Source organism: Cervus elaphus, chromosome 14, assembly GCF_910594005.1.
Source record: "Cervus elaphus chromosome 14, mCerEla1.1, whole genome shotgun sequence".
Taxonomy (NCBI): domain Eukaryota; kingdom Metazoa; phylum Chordata; class Mammalia; order Artiodactyla; family Cervidae; genus Cervus; species Cervus elaphus.
In genome coordinates this window covers 54059392-54074661 of record NC_057828.1, presented here as the reverse complement: position 1 = coordinate 54074661, position 15270 = coordinate 54059392, and the positions used below count along the sequence as shown (strand labels likewise).

The following is a 15270-nucleotide window of genomic DNA, read 5'->3' as shown; positions in this document are numbered from 1 at the left end:
TGGTTATCTCGAGGACTGTCACTCGCAGCCTGGTCACTTTGGGGACACAAAGCCATCACGGATTCGTTCCCCCCTCCTCCGCCCCAGAAGGCTTCATGGCATTTCGGGAGGAGACTTCCTGTCTGTCACCATCCTCTCGGCCTCGCCAGCCTCACTGGCAGAGTAGATAGGTCTACTTAGCCCCTAGCATGGTTCCCAGATTTCCTCTGTGGCCGCTGTCAAGAAGGTCCCATTCTCTGTCCTCTGGGTCCCAGCCCCAGACCCCTCTGAGTCCCCAGATCTCTCAATGGCTCCACACGCCCCCCTGGTCTCTGTCAGGACCACTCACCTAGTCACCTCACTCAGCCATTCAAGTAATAGTTATTAGGCTACTCTGAAGGTAGTGAGTTATCTTAATTGATTGTTCACAGTCAGTTACAGGTCAGGTCAGTTCAGTTGCTCAGTTGTATCTCACTCTTTGCGACCCCATGGACTGCAGCATGCCAGGCCTCCCTGTCCATCACCAACTCCCAGAGCTTGCTCAAACTCACATCAAGTGCATCAAGTGCATCAAGTCGGTGATGCCATCCAACCATCTCATCCTCTGTCGTCCCCTTCTCCTCCTCCCTTCAATCTTTCCCAGCATCAGGGTCTTTTCCAATGAGTCAGTTCTTCGCATCAGGTGGCCATAAGTATTGAGGTTTCAGCTTCAGCATCTGTCCTTCCAATGAATATTCAGGACTGATTTCCTTTAGGATTGACTGGTTTGATCTCCTTGCTGTGCAAGGGACTCTCAAGAGTCTTCTCCAACACCACGGTTCAAAAGCATCAATTTTTTAGCACTGAGCTTTCTTTATAGTTCAACTCTCACATCCATACTTGACTGCTGGAAAAACCATAGCTTTGACTATATGCACTTTTGCCAGCAAAGTAATGTCTCTACTTTTTAATATACTGTCTAGGTTGGTCACAGCTTTTCTTCCAAGGAGCAAGCGTATTTTAATTTCATGGCTGAACTCGCCATCTGCAGTGATTTTGGAGCCCAAGAAAATAAAGTCTCTCATGTTTCCACTGTTTCCCAAATGGAAACATTGGGACCAAATGCCATGATCTTAGTTTTTTGAATGTTGAGTTTTAAGCCAACCTTTTCACTCTCCTCTTTCCCTTTCGTCAAGAGGCTCTTTAGTTCTTTACTTTCTGCCATAAGGATGGTGTCATCTGTGTATTTGAGGTTATTGATGTTTCTCCTGACAATCTTGATTCCAGCTTGTGCTGCATCCAGCCCAGCGTTTCACATGATGTACTCTGAATATAGGGCTTCCCTTGTGGCTCAGCTTGTAAAGAATCTGCCTGTAATGTGAGAGACTTGGGTTTGATCCCTGATTGGGAAGATCCTGGTTGGGAGCTATACAAAAAAGATCTTCACAACCCAGATAATCACAATGGTGTGATCACTCACCTAGAGCCAGACATCCTGGAAAGTGAAGTCAAGTGGGCCTTAGGAAGCATCACTATGAATAAAGCTAGTGGAGGCGATGGAATTCCAGTTGATTTATTTCAAATCCTAAAATATGATGCTGTGAAAGTGTGGCACTCAACATGCCAGCAAATTTGGAAAACTCAGCAGTGGCTGGAAAAAGTCAGTTTTTATTCCAATCCCAAAGGAAGGCAATGCCAAAGAATGTTCGAACTATCACACAATTGCACTTTTCTCACACGGTAGCAAAGTAATGCTCAAAATTCCCCAAGCCAGGCTTTAACAGTACATGAACCAAGAACTTCCAGATGTTCAAGCTGGACTTAGAAAAGGCAGAGGAACCAGAGATCAAATTGTCAACATCTGTTGGATCATTGAACAAGCGAGAGAGTTCCAGAAAAACATCTACTTCTGCTTTATTGACTGCCAAAGCCTTTGACTGTGTGTCACAACAAACTGTGGAAAATTCTTAAAGAGAAGGGAATACCAGACCACCTTACCTGCCTCCTGAGAAATCTGTACACAGGTCAAGAAGTAGCAGTTAGAAACGGACATGGAACAATGGACAGGTTCTAAGTTGGGAAAGGAGTACATCAAGGCTGTATATTATCACCCTGCTTATTTAACTTATATGCAGAGTGAAAGTGAAAGTTGCTCAGTCGTGTCTGACTCTTTGGGACCCCATAGACTATACAGTCCATGGAATTCTCTAGGCCAGAGTACTGGAGTGGGTAGCTTTTCCCTTCTCCAGGGGATCTTCCCAGTTCAGTTCAGTTCAGTTCAGTCTCTCAGTCATGTCTGACTCTTTGCGACCCCATGGACTGCAGCACGCCGAGCCTCCCTGTCCATCACCAACTCCTGGAGTTTACTCAAACTCATGTCCATTGAGTCAGTGATGCCATCCAACCATCTCACCCTCTGTCATCCCCTTCTCCTGCCTTCAATCTTTACCAGCATCAGGATCTTTTCAAATGAGTCAGTTCTTTGCATCAGGTGGCCAAAGTCAGTTCTTTGCATCAGGCTTGACTGGGGCTGGAGGATCCGCTTCTAAGACAGCGTGCTCACATAGCTGTGAGCAGGAGGCCTCATTTCCTCACCATGGGGTTCTCCCCAGAGAGCGGCTCCAGTGTTCTCATGAACATCAGTCTGCAGCTGGCTCCTCCTGAGCAAGTGATCCAGGAGAGCAAGGTGGAAATTGCAACGTCTCCTGTGACCAAGCCTCAGTAGTCACTCTCTGTCATTGCTGCAGTGTCTTATTGGTTACATAAGGCATCCCTCTCCAGGATGGGAGAAGACTGCACACGGCTGAAGACTAGGATACCTAGTTGCAGCTGCATAGTTCTAGAGTCTGCTTCCTGCCTGCAGAAGCTTGTGGGTCCAGAAGCTTCTTTTACTTCTGTGAGTCTGTTGGTCTGCGTTGCCAGTGCTTCTTATTTGGGTTCATCCTATTAGGTGAAACCCATGTTGTTGTTCAGTCGCTCAATTGTATTCAACTCTTTGCAACACCATGGACTGCAGCATGCCAGGCTTCCCTGTCCTTCACCATCTCCTGGAGCTTGCTCAAACTCCTGTCCATTGAGTTGGTGAGGCCATCCAATCATCTCATCCTCTGTCGTCACCTTCTCCTCCTGCCTTCAATCTTTTCCAGCATCTGGGTCTTTTCCAATCGGCTCTTCCCATCAGGTGGCCAAAGTATTGGAGCTTCAGCATCAGTCCTTCCAATGAAAATTCAGGGTTGATTTCCTTTAGCATTTACTGGTTTAATCTCTTTGCAGTCCAAGGGACTCTCAAGAATCTTCTCCAGCACCACAGTTCAAAAGCATCAATTCTTCAGTGGTCAGGCTTCTTTATGGTCCAACTCTCACATCCATACATGACTACTGGAAAAACTATAACTTTGACTAAATAAACCTTTGTCAGCAAAGTAATGTCTCTGCTTTTTAATACATTATCTAGGTTTGTCATGGCTTTTCTTCCAAGGAGCAAGTGTCTTTCAATTTCATGGCTGCAGTCACCGTCTGCAGTGATTTTGGAGCCCAAGAAAATAGTGTCTCTCACTGTTTCCATTGTTTCCCCATCTATTTGCCATGAAGTGATGGAACCAGATGCCACAATCTTCGTTTTTTGAATGTTGAGTTTTAAGCCAGCATTTTCACTCTCCTCTTTCACTTTCATCAAGAGGCTCTTTAGTTCCTCTTTGCTTTCTGCCATTAGGGTGGTGTCATCTGCATATCTGAGGTTATTGATATTTCTCCCAGCAATCTTGATTCCAGCTTGTGCTTCATCCAGCCCTGCATTTCGCTTGATGTACTCTGCATATAAGTTAAAAAAGCAGGTTGACAATGGGCAAAACCCATGCTCACAGGTTTTTTTTGACACAAGCCCTTCCACCTTGGGCTTCTGCCAAGACTGCCCAAGCTTCTTAGAAGCCCAGTGCCTAGACCAAACGTCCTCTGGGACACTACCCTGAGTCTGTGTTCTTAACACAGGATTTTTACAGTCACTTCAGTTTCTTCTTTAGATTGTGTTTTCTTGAGAGCACCCTTGATTTGATCTTTACCCAGAGTCTGTTTCTTACGTGTCGTTTGCCTACCTGCACAGGCAGGGAATTTTCAAGCCCAGAGCACTGAGTCCTGATTGAACAGCCCTTTCTTTAACTGTCTCTACCCCTCACATGGGCTTCCCAGGTGGCACTAGTGGTAAAGAAACCGCCTGCCAGTGCAGGCAGTGCAAGAGACATGGGTTCAATCCCTGGGTCAGGAAGATCCCCTGGAGTAGGAATGCAACCCCCTCCAGTATTTCTTGCCTGGAAAATTCCATGGACAGAGGAGCCTGGAGAGCTACACTCCCTGGGGCCGCAAAGAGACATGACTGAGTGACTGAGCACTCCTTCACATTTCACTGTAAATAAGTAGTGAGAAGTAGCCAGGTGCACCTTCCACAACTCTTGCCTGGAGTTCTCTTTAGCTTAATCAGTCAGCTCGTCAGGAACATTTTCTCTTCCCACATGATGACAGACAGTGTGCTATTAAAACTTCTGCCACCACCTAACAAGGATCCCTTAACCCCAGTAACATTTTCCTCACTTTCCTGGAAACCTCCTCTCACTGCCTCCTCAAAGGCCTTTGAGCTCCTACTAACAAACCTTCTAACAGGCCTTCTCTAAGGCTCTTGGCAAAAGTCCTGCAGCTTCTGGCCACTGTTCCACCCCAAACCACTCCACCTTTAGGGGTTTTGGTAAATTTTGCACCGATCCTGCTGCCAAAAATCAGTATTCACTACTCATTGCAGCTTGACAAGTTACTCCAGGATGTAAGGGTCTAAAACAACAGTAAGGGGTGTCCCTGACGGCTCAGTGGTGAAGAATCCTCCCGCTAAAGGAGGAGACACAGTTCTGTCCGTGGTCTGGAAAGATCCTTCATGCCACAGAACAGCTAAGCTCGTGCACCACAACTATTGAGCCTGTGCTCTAGAGCCCACAAGCTGAAACTACTGAAGCCCAAAAGCCCTAGAGCCTGTGATCTGCAACAAGAGAAGCCACTGCAGTGAGAAGCCCACACACCACAGCTAAAGAGTAGCCCCCACTCCCTGCAACTAGAGAAAGCCCAAGCAGGGCAATCAAGATCCAGCGCAACCAAATAAATAAATATTTTAAAAATAAAATAGCAGTAAGCATTTACTATCTCACAGTTTCTCTGAGTCAGGAATTTGGGACTGGCTGAGCTGGGTGATTTTGACTTGGGGTTTCTCATGAGGTTGCTATCATGGTCTCAGCTAGGGCTGTGGTCATCAGGAGGCCCTCCTGGGGCTGAAGGACCCATCTCTGCAATGGTTCCCTCCACGGCTTTTAGTAGGAGGCCTCGGTTCTTCACCAGGTGAACCTGCCCATAGGCTGTTTGAGCGTCCTTGTGACACAGCTGCTGACTCCTCCAGACAAGTGGTCTTGGACAGTAAGGCAGAAGCCATAATGTCTTTTATGACCTAGTCTCAGGCCAACATAGGTCTGTATAGTCAAAAAGTTATGGTTTGTACAGCTTGACTGTATACAGATGTGAGAGTTGGGCCATAAAGAAGGCTGAGTGCCACAGAATTGATGCTTTTGAACTGTGGTACTGGAGAAGACTTTTGAGAGTCCCTTGGACAGCAAGGAGATCATACCAGTCAATCCTAAAGGAAATCAACCCTGAATATTCATTGGAAGAACTGATGTTGGAAAGGATTGAGAACAAGAGGAGAAGGGGGCGACAGAGTATGAGATGGTTGGATGGCATCATTGATTCAATGAACATGAGTTTGAACAAACTTCGGGAGATAGTGATGGACAGGGAAGCCTGGCATGCTGCAGTCCATGGGGTCACAAAGAGTCAGACACAACTGATCAATTAAACAACAACTGTAATCAGTGGATTTTGCCATCAGTTTTTCCAATGCCGTGTTGAAACTGGGGCTTCTCTAAGGGATGTACTCTCCCCTGGAGAAGTGAAGGATGAATCCTATGGCTTAGAGGCCTTCACATCTTCCTGGGGCTCTATCCCCTCAGCCTCCCAGCCAGATCTCATCTGTTTCCATATATTCACCCTGACTTCCCTGACACTCCGTCCTCTGAGAAGGGCTTTCAACTTCCCATGTGATGGAGAGCTCCTTCCTGTCTGGGCCTCTCTACTCCACTCTTTGGAGCACTCTATGCTCCTGTCCTCCAGGCTGGCTCTTTATAGAAAACATCTATTTTTGAGTGTTCTGGAAAAAACCCGTCCCCTCTTAACGAAGCTGGGGTTTTCAAATAAAGTTGGTTTACTGTTAGACTGTTGCCTTGCTATAGATTTGAAAAATCCTAATGAAAACCCAAAGCCAAGGACTTATTTATCGTAGGCCAGGTCAGGGTTTCTCCATCTCGGCACGGTGACATTTGGGACTGGATAACTCCTTGTTGTGGGATCTGTCCTGTTCACTTTAGAACATTTAGCAGCATCCCTGGCTCCCTCCCACTTGATACCAGCAGCAACCCCACCCCCCGACCCTCCAACTGTGATACTCAGAAATTTCTGCAGTCTTTGCCAGAAGTCAAAACGTCATTGTGCCTGAAGGCTAAATCACCCCATTCTAACTTCATAGTCATCCTTCCTTTCCCACAAGGCAATAAAACCTCAGCTCCAAAACCACCAAATCTTAATGGCAAGAGCTCATGGGAGGTGGAGAAGAATTACTGAGAACAGAAAATACATTGGGTGAATTTTTTAAAATAGCATCCGATTTATATATATTTTTTTCTCCCAATAGTGGGATCCTGTGAACCTAACATTGGTAACCTGCTTTTTGAAATTCAATAATATATCATAAATGTCTTCCCACTTCAGTAAATTTACTGCATAGAGATTAGGAGAGGTAGGGCTCAGAATCCAAAACCTGGGCTCATACCCATTTGCCAGCTGTGTGTCCTTGAGTAGCTGACTTGGCATCTCTGTACCTCATATCACTCACTTATGAAATGGAAACAGGAATGTTGTTGTTCAGTCACTAAGTTGTGTCTGACTCTTTGCGACCCCATGGACTGTATCACGCCAGGCTTCCGTGTCCTTCACTAGAGATGGAAATAGTAATGCCTATCTCACGAGGTTGTCATGAAGACAAAATCAGATCCTGCCTGTAAGTGCCAAGCGCAGTACCTCATGCATACTGAACACTCAATAAATGTTAAAATTTTTAAAAATTAAATGATCATCTACCCATGATTGTCATTTAACTTTTATTTACAACTTACCATGTGTAGCAACGTCTTGAAGACACAGTTAACATATGTAACTTTATTCTGTATTTTCCACGTCTGCTATAGATGTGTTATCATACTTTCATAATTTAAAAAAAATTTTTTTAAAAAGAAATGACAAAAAAATAAGACACAGTTAAGGTGCACCCTTGCTGCCCCTTTGTGGACTGATGATTATTGGATGAGCACCAGGACAGGCCAGCTTCCCTTGTGGCTCAGCTGGTAAAGAATCTGCCTGCAATGAGGGAGACCTGGGTTCAGTCGCTGAGTTGGGAAGATCCCCTGGAGAAGGGAAAGGCTACCCACTCTAGTATCCTGCCTGGAGAATTCCATGGACATATAGTCCATGGAGTCGCAAAGAGTCAGACATGACTGAGTGACTTTCATACACACCAGGACAGGCAGTGGGTTGTTAAAATACTGAAGTAACTCCTCTGCTGTTAGCAAATAGCTCCTGCTGGAAATTTCTTAAAGTGCCTCTGTCCCCACCTCTGCCATCCCACCCAATCCCCCAGCCCTCCTGGCCCTCCCTGGGGCTTCTCCCCACTAGGACCTCCAAAGGATCCAGCAGGCAAGAGGGTCTGTTTTGAACTGAGTTAAACCGGTTTGGTCAGATGTGGCCCTTAGGTCCTTTTTGATAAATAATATGAATAATAACAGGGGAAACAGGAAGAGCTATGAAGATAGCTCAGTCCCACAGTTGTGTTCGACTCTGTGACCCCATGGACTGTAGCCCGCCAGGCCTCTCTGTCCATAGAATTTTCCAGGCAAGAATACTGAGTGGGTTGCCATTTCCTGCTCCAGTGTTGATAAATAATAGTAGTCTGTAAAAACATTTGGGGCGGGTGAGGGGAAGCTGCCCCAGCACCTCCCAGCCTGGGTGTAAGGAAAGCGAGTCTCAGAGCACATTCTGCCCCCACAAAGACTGAGTGAACACACCTTCTGCAGCAGAGGGATCCCGTCATTCAGCCTCTTCTATAGGTTTGATGATGTCCCCCTCCGACCATCACCTCACAGGGCCTCAGAGCATCTGGAGTCACCCCTAGGGACAGCAGCAGATGCCAGAGCTTTAAGCCAAGACTGGACACTCGCCCCATTAGGGTCAGACTCCAGGGCCTGCCCCATGGCACAGGCCAGGCAATCCCTTCCTCCACTGGACCCCTGGGAGCTGGTTTCTAGCGTTCAGCATGCCAAGTAACAGGCCACGCTGTTACCAGTAAGAACCCATTTCTGACCTTCGGGAGGCACAGCTTCCTCTGGTCCATGGCCTGTCTAATGCAGTGCTGCCTGGCCACACCAGGACTGAGGACCGCAGATTCGGGATCTGACCGCCTCTAGCCTGAAAGTTAAATGACCTGGACGCATATAGCCCCAAGCACACTATGCTGAATATTTAGAAACTGATCTGCAGGCCTGTGACAGTCCTTGATGCATGACAGGGCCCAGAATTTGGCTGCACGTTATAATCGAACCTGTACCAGGAGAGGATTTTTTTTTTTAAATAGGCTGCGTCCACTGGAGGTTCTAGGATCCACAGACGTGTTTAAAAGCTTGGTAGGGTGGGAATCATTGACTCTGAAGTGCATAAATAAAAAATGCAGAAGCCAAATGAATAAATGATGGAATAAATGGCCACAAACACGTCGGTGCATGCTTCATTCATCATTCATGTTAACACCCATTAAAGTTTCACTGCCTTTGAAAACAATTGGATCAGTTTCTCACTTCACAAGAAGATAAGACTGTGCAGTGACTGCCCAGAAACCAGAGAGTCCATTGGAAATTTAAAATACACTGCTTGGAGCCAAGTGGTCTCACAAGCAGAATTATGGAAATCTTTACAAAAGTTTCTACCCCCCCCAAAAAAAAATTTATTCATTCTTGATGTGAATTGTGATATGTCTGATATGATTCAGAGTGAGATCCCCAAACATAATGCCACATCCCCCAAAAGTCATGTAAACAGCCCTTGTAATAATGGGATTAATAAGAAAACACTCAGGAAAGCTTGCATGTCTATCAAGTGGGTCCTAGTTAATACATCAGGTACAGTTGTATAGTGGAGCACAATGCTATCATTAAAAAGAACCTAGGACAGGGACTTCCCTGGTGGTCCAGTGGTTAGGGACCTGCCTCCCAATGCAGCGGATGGGGGTTTGATCCCTGATCAGGGAACTAAGCTCCCACGTGGCGAGGGGCAGCTAAGCCTGCACACCACAACCAGTGAGCCCCTGTGCGCTGGAGCCCACTCACCACAACTGGAGAGAAGCCCACTCACCCACATGTAAGACCCAACTCAGCCAAAAATAAATAAATATTTTTAAAAAGAACCAAGTACAGCTACAAATGCTGATTTTTTTAATGTTTTTTTTTTTTTTTTTTTTTATTGTTAGGTGAAAAGTAAGCTGGAGAAAAATCTCTGTTATGTAAATCCATTTTTGTTTTTGTTTGTTGGCCGTGGGATCTTAGTTCCCCAACCAGGGATTGAACCCGAGCCCTTGGCAGGGAAAGCAGAGTCCTAACCACTGGACAGCCAGGGAATTCCCCCATTTTTGTTTTTTGTTAAAAATATGACTAGGGACTTGCCTGGTGGTCCAGTGTTAAGACCTCACCTTCCAGTGCAGGAGGTACGGGTTTGATCCCTGATAGGCGAGTTAAGATCCCATATGACTCATGGCCAAAAAACTGAAGCACAAAGCAGAAGCAATATTATAATGAGTTCAATAAAGACTTAAAAAGGAAAAAAGGTCAACCTTAAAAAAAAAAATCTTAAATAAAAGATGTGACTGCAATTTAAAAAATAGCTGGACTTCTGTGGTGTCATAGTAGATAAGAATCTGCCTGCCAATGCAGGGGACACGGGTTCAGTCCCTGGTCTGCAGAGATTCCACATGCCATGGAGCCACCAAGCCCATGGGCCACAACTACTGATCCCACCTGCTGCAACTACTGAACCTGCACTCCCTAGAGCCTGTGCTCTGCAACAGGAGAAACCACTGCAATGAGAAGTCCATGCACCACAACTAGAGAGTAGCTCCCACTCACTGCAGTAGAGAAAAGTCCAATAAATAAGTTAAGAAATAAGCAGAGGGCCAGATTTGGCCGTAGGGTCATAGTTTGCCCACCCGTGCTCTACATCATTATTCTATTTACTCTCCAAAGAGCCCTTTATAATAGAGACTATTAGCGTCCCTACATTATATATGTAGCTGAGAGAGATTAAATTACCTGCACAGGTCCTCAGCTCTTAGGCGGCATAGAAATAAGTCTGAAAAGGGCTGCGTCAAAGTGCATCAGCACAGCTAACCCTGGGGAAGAGGAGGCGGCGGCTCTTCCCCTTACCAGCATTGCTGTGATGATGTCATTGCGTGAGTTTCATGAGTGTGAAGATTAATCTGAAGATATCCTCTAAGCTTTTAGGGAAACTTACAATCTCCTCTGCATTCTCTGTCGCCCGTATGTGTTAGTGTGGACCAACGCCGTGAATCTGTCAGAACAAGCAGTGGCCGAGGAAATGCCCGGGGCAGGATCCGCCAGGGAGATGTTTGTGGATCATGACTTGGCCCAGCAGGAGAAGGTGAGGGATCTCGGGGAGGGCTGAGCTACAGCCGCAAGAGGGACCCGTGGAGGGATTGCCACTGCCTCTTGCTCTTTGTGGCTCTAGAAGTGCCTTTTTTTTCTTTTTTCTTTTTTTTAAAACTACATCCAAGAAATCACCTCTTGCTCCCAAGACATCAGCCAAAAGTTTGGTTACCACTCATTTTATCCCAAATAGCATCTACCACTGAGCACCTCCGGTGTGCTGGGCCAGGTCCTATGCACTTCACATTTCCTTGACTTGTTAATCCTTACCATCTTCAGGATAGATTTTATCTCCCTCACCTTGCACATGAGGAAACTGAAGCTCAGAGAGGTTAAGTAACTTGTTTAAGGTTGCCCAGGGTAAGGAGCAGTGTTAGGATTCAAACCTAGGTCTTTTTAACTTCCCAGCAGGTACTTCTAACACACACACATAGTAATCACTTGGTCAGCTTCGAGTGATGGAACAGTAATGATGGGTAAATACATTTCTGGCAGGAAGAAGTGAACACTGAAGTCAGGGAGACCCAAGCAAAGAAAAAAACTCATTAAAGAATTAGGGAGGTTTAAAGAAGGACAAGAGGTGAACTCAAACCATCCTGGGAAGGACCCAGGTCGATTTCTTCCCTCTTAGACATGACCTGAAAATAATTCTAAAAGAAGCAGTCTTCAATATCTCACTTTCCTCAAAGGCCAGGGCCTGGGCCTGCAGCAATTCTTGGAGTCTCTGAGGAGCAGAACCACCTGGGGTCTTTGTCAGACATGGAATCCAAACTTCAGGAGGTTGGGGGTTCCGACAAAGGTGTCCTGAGAAAAGACTCTAAGAATTGTTGCAGGGAAGTGAGAAGCCAGGCTCAGATTCTGTATTTCTTGCTGTGTAACAAGCCGCCCCAAAAGCATAGGGGCTTAAAACAGCAACTCATTATTCCCCAGAATCTCCAGATTGATCTGGAAGTTTCCTTTGCTCCTGTCCCCTGACCTCACTCACTAGACTGCAGTCAGCCCATGACCTGGCCCGGCTGGTGGTCTCTCTGATGGCCCCCTTCCCAGGACTGGAGCCTCAGCCAGGATGCCTGGACTGGTGCCCCCCTTTTCTGCACTGTGTTCTCAGGGTTCCCAGGGGGCTGGAACACAAGCTTACAGCCTGTAAAAACTTGCCTGGGCATCATGCAGCCACACTTCCACTACCTTCTGCTGGTTAAAGAAGTCCCGGAGCCAGCCTAGACTTAGAGAGCGGGGAAATAGGCTAGATGGCAAAGCTGCAAAGTTTGTAGCCGTTTTTCAACCTGCCTCCATTTTTAAATTGGAAATATAGTGCAACCACAGTTATAATTTTTTTCTATTTATAAGCCATTTATGCCCTGACTTGCCAGGACTCCTTCAGGTGACAATAAAGAAATTAGCTTGGTGGAGAGGGAAGAATTTATTGGCTCCTCTTATTGGAATATTTAAAGGGTTTCTAGCTTCAGGTATGGCTAGATCCAGGAGCTTGAATCTTGTCATCAGAACACTTCCTACCACCAATCTCTCCCCTCTATTTCCCTCAGAGTCTGGCTTTCTGCATAAGGCCAGTTTTGTGTGTTGGAAAAGGCAAACTCAGGCAAACAAGCCTCTAAATGTAAGGTCTGTGGTCCAAAAGGAGGCAAGAGATCCTCCCCCTCTGTAACTGGTGTGTGAAATCTTTGAGAAAACTGATTGACCAGCTTGGGTCACATGCACCAGGCTCCCTCCAGGAAGGGCACTGGGGGCTGAGGGGTGGCACTCACCAGGAAGACAGAACCCACAGCAGTCCACCGCCCTCTATAAACTTATATTTCAGCACCAACACAGGGCCTGGTATATAGTGGCTGCCCAATGAGTGTTTGTTGCATGAAAAATAAATAAGCTCCTGGCTGATCATAACAGGATGAAAGAGGAGGAAACTGCCCAGGAGCAGGGAATCTGTTTGGTGCACTCTCTTGAAATTTTGCCACCAGCATTTACAAGGACCCAAAAGAAGACCCTTGGCAGCAGCTGGCAATGTCAGACAAGCTTCCTCCTGACTAAGATCCTGTCCTTCCCCAGGTCATAGAGCTGGAAGGTCTTGAGGCCAACTGGGCAAGCTCCCGTGGGAATGAGCCAGCCTGGAAATTGCCTGTTTACCTCTTTTTGTGTCTGCCTTTGAAAAGGTATCTGGCGAATTCTTTTTTTTTTTTTTCAGTTTTCTTGACATTTTGTTGATAACTGCTGGTGAAAAGCTTGGGGGATTTTTTTTTTCCACTTTTGGGAAACCTAACAAATTCTTTTGTTAGAACTTTTTCTTTGGAGAGATGGAAGACAGGGTTAATTATACCTGTGGGTGAAGTCTGCCAGCGATGTTGTTTTTCCAGCCCAAAGTTTACACCAGCCCGAACAAATAATCAGCATTCCCGTCTCATTTACTTCCCAGATTCAGTGACCTGGAAAAAAAAAATTCTTACATGAATTGCCAGAGAGGCAGGAAGCACTAGAAGAGAGGAAAGGGAAAATAAATATTTCAGAATGTATTAAATGTTTTAAGTTAAAAAAAATAGCCCTCGTTATACGTAGAATGTGATTGAATAGAATGTTGTTTTCCTAGTTACCTTTCCTAGGTCCCCAGTGTGCTAGGCTGAATATTGTAAATAAAAAATTATAAACTTTCCAGCAACAGAAGTTCCCAAGTGGGATGGTTATTCTTAACATGAAAGGATAATTCTCAGAGAAAGGAAAGTTTGAGTACCTGTGAGCTATAGACATCCATTCATGTGTGTGCAGGCTCAGTCGCTTAAGTCGTGTCCAACTCTTTGCAACCCCATAGACTGTAGCTCACCAGGCTCCTCTGTCCATGGGATTCTCCAGGCAAGAATACTAGAGTGGGTTGCCATGCCCTCCTCCAGGGGATCTTCTCGACCTAGGGGTCAAATCCACATCTCTTACATCTCCTGCATTGGCAGGCAAGTACCACCTGAGAAGCCCAGACATCCATGACAGATACCTATAGACAAGTACATTAGTTCAACCAAATTCTTGACGCTATGAGGTTTTCTCAAATGACAGAGATAGCCTTGAGAATCTGCCTTGTCCTTCCCTGCCTGCCCTCACCTTCCCAGAGAATGATACCATATTTTTCCTATTTTTTTTTCAATGGGCCCAGCCTTACACCCAGACCCACACCCACTAAACTTCCCATCTGGCCTCCACCCAGGATGAAATAATTCTGCTGCTGGGAAAAGAAGTCAGCCGTCTCTCAGATTTCGAACTCGAATCCAAATACAAAGATGCCGTGATCGTGAACCTTCAAAACGAAGTGGCCCACCTGAGCCAGAAGCTGTCAGAAACAGCCGCATCCAGGCAGAATGAGAGGGTGGTCCCGCCCAAGCTCCAGGTTCTGGAGGAAGACGATGATGCCCAACAGAGAGAAATCCAGAACTTGAAAAGCCAGGTAGAGGGGAGGAGGGGCATGGGACAGATTAGCAGGCTGGGATTGGCATACACACGCTCTTAATTGTCCTCGTTTAGTTGCTAAGTCATGTCCGATTCTTATGCGACCCCATGAACAGTAGCCCACCAGGCTCCTCTGTCCATGAGATTTCCCAGGCAAGAATACTGGGGTGGGTTGCCGTTTTCCTTCTCCAGGGGCATCTTCCCAACCCAGGGATCGAAACTGCAGCTCCTGCCTTGGCAGGCGGATTCTTTACCACTGAGTCACCAGGAAAGCCCCACACTCTTAATACTATGTATAAAATAGATGACTCATGAGAACCTACTGTATTGCACAGGGAACCCTACTCAATGCTCTGTGGTGAGATAAATGGGAAGGAAGTCGAAAAAAGAAGGGATATATTTATATATGTAACTGATTCACTTTTTTTTAGCTGATTCACTGGACAGCAGAAACTAACACAACATTCTAAAGCAGCTATACTTTAATGACAGTTAATTAAAACAAGAAAAACCAGGCAGGGCTCGAAGACAAGGGGTCAGAGCCTTAGAGTGGTGACTCAGGGCTGGCTCTCAGGTGGAGCCCCAGGGAGCACCAAGGATATCCACCCGGATTGTTGGAAACGGGCGGTCAGCACAGATGGTGGGGAAGAGCACAGATCCAGGGAGGAGAGACGTGGCAGGTTCCTAGCCTGCTAAACACAATATTATTAATACCTTTGATTAAGTGCCTTCTTCAGTCGTGTCTGACTCTGTGCAACCCTATGGACTGTAGCCTGCCAGGCTCCTCTGTCCATGGGATTCTTCAGGCAAGGATACCGGAGTGGGTTGCCATGCCCTCCTCCAGGAGATCTTCCTGACCCAGGGATCGAACCCTGGTCTCTTACATCTCCTGCCTTGGCAGGCAGGTTCTTCATCACTAGCACCACCTGGGAAGCCCCTAACTACACAGTTCTACAGATGAGGCGACTGAGGCAGGCTTGGAGATACCTAGGAGCTTGTTACAGCTTGCACAGCAAATGAGAGGGGG

General features: G+C 46.3%; 1 protein-coding gene across 4 annotated transcripts in view; it reads left to right on the top strand.

The window, feature by feature from the left end:
• FHAD1 (forkhead associated phosphopeptide binding domain 1) overlaps positions 1-15270 on the top strand; it is a 159131-nt gene that overhangs the window by 52499 nt on the left and 91362 nt on the right. For all 4 annotated transcript variants that reach the window (XM_043924446.1, XM_043924445.1, XM_043924444.1 and 1 more), the window contains exons 5-6: positions 10688-10797; positions 14005-14241. In XM_043924446.1, coding sequence (XP_043780381.1) covers positions 10688-10797; positions 14005-14241 — 347 coding nt within the window. The remainder of the gene's footprint in view (positions 1-10687; positions 10798-14004; positions 14242-15270) is intronic.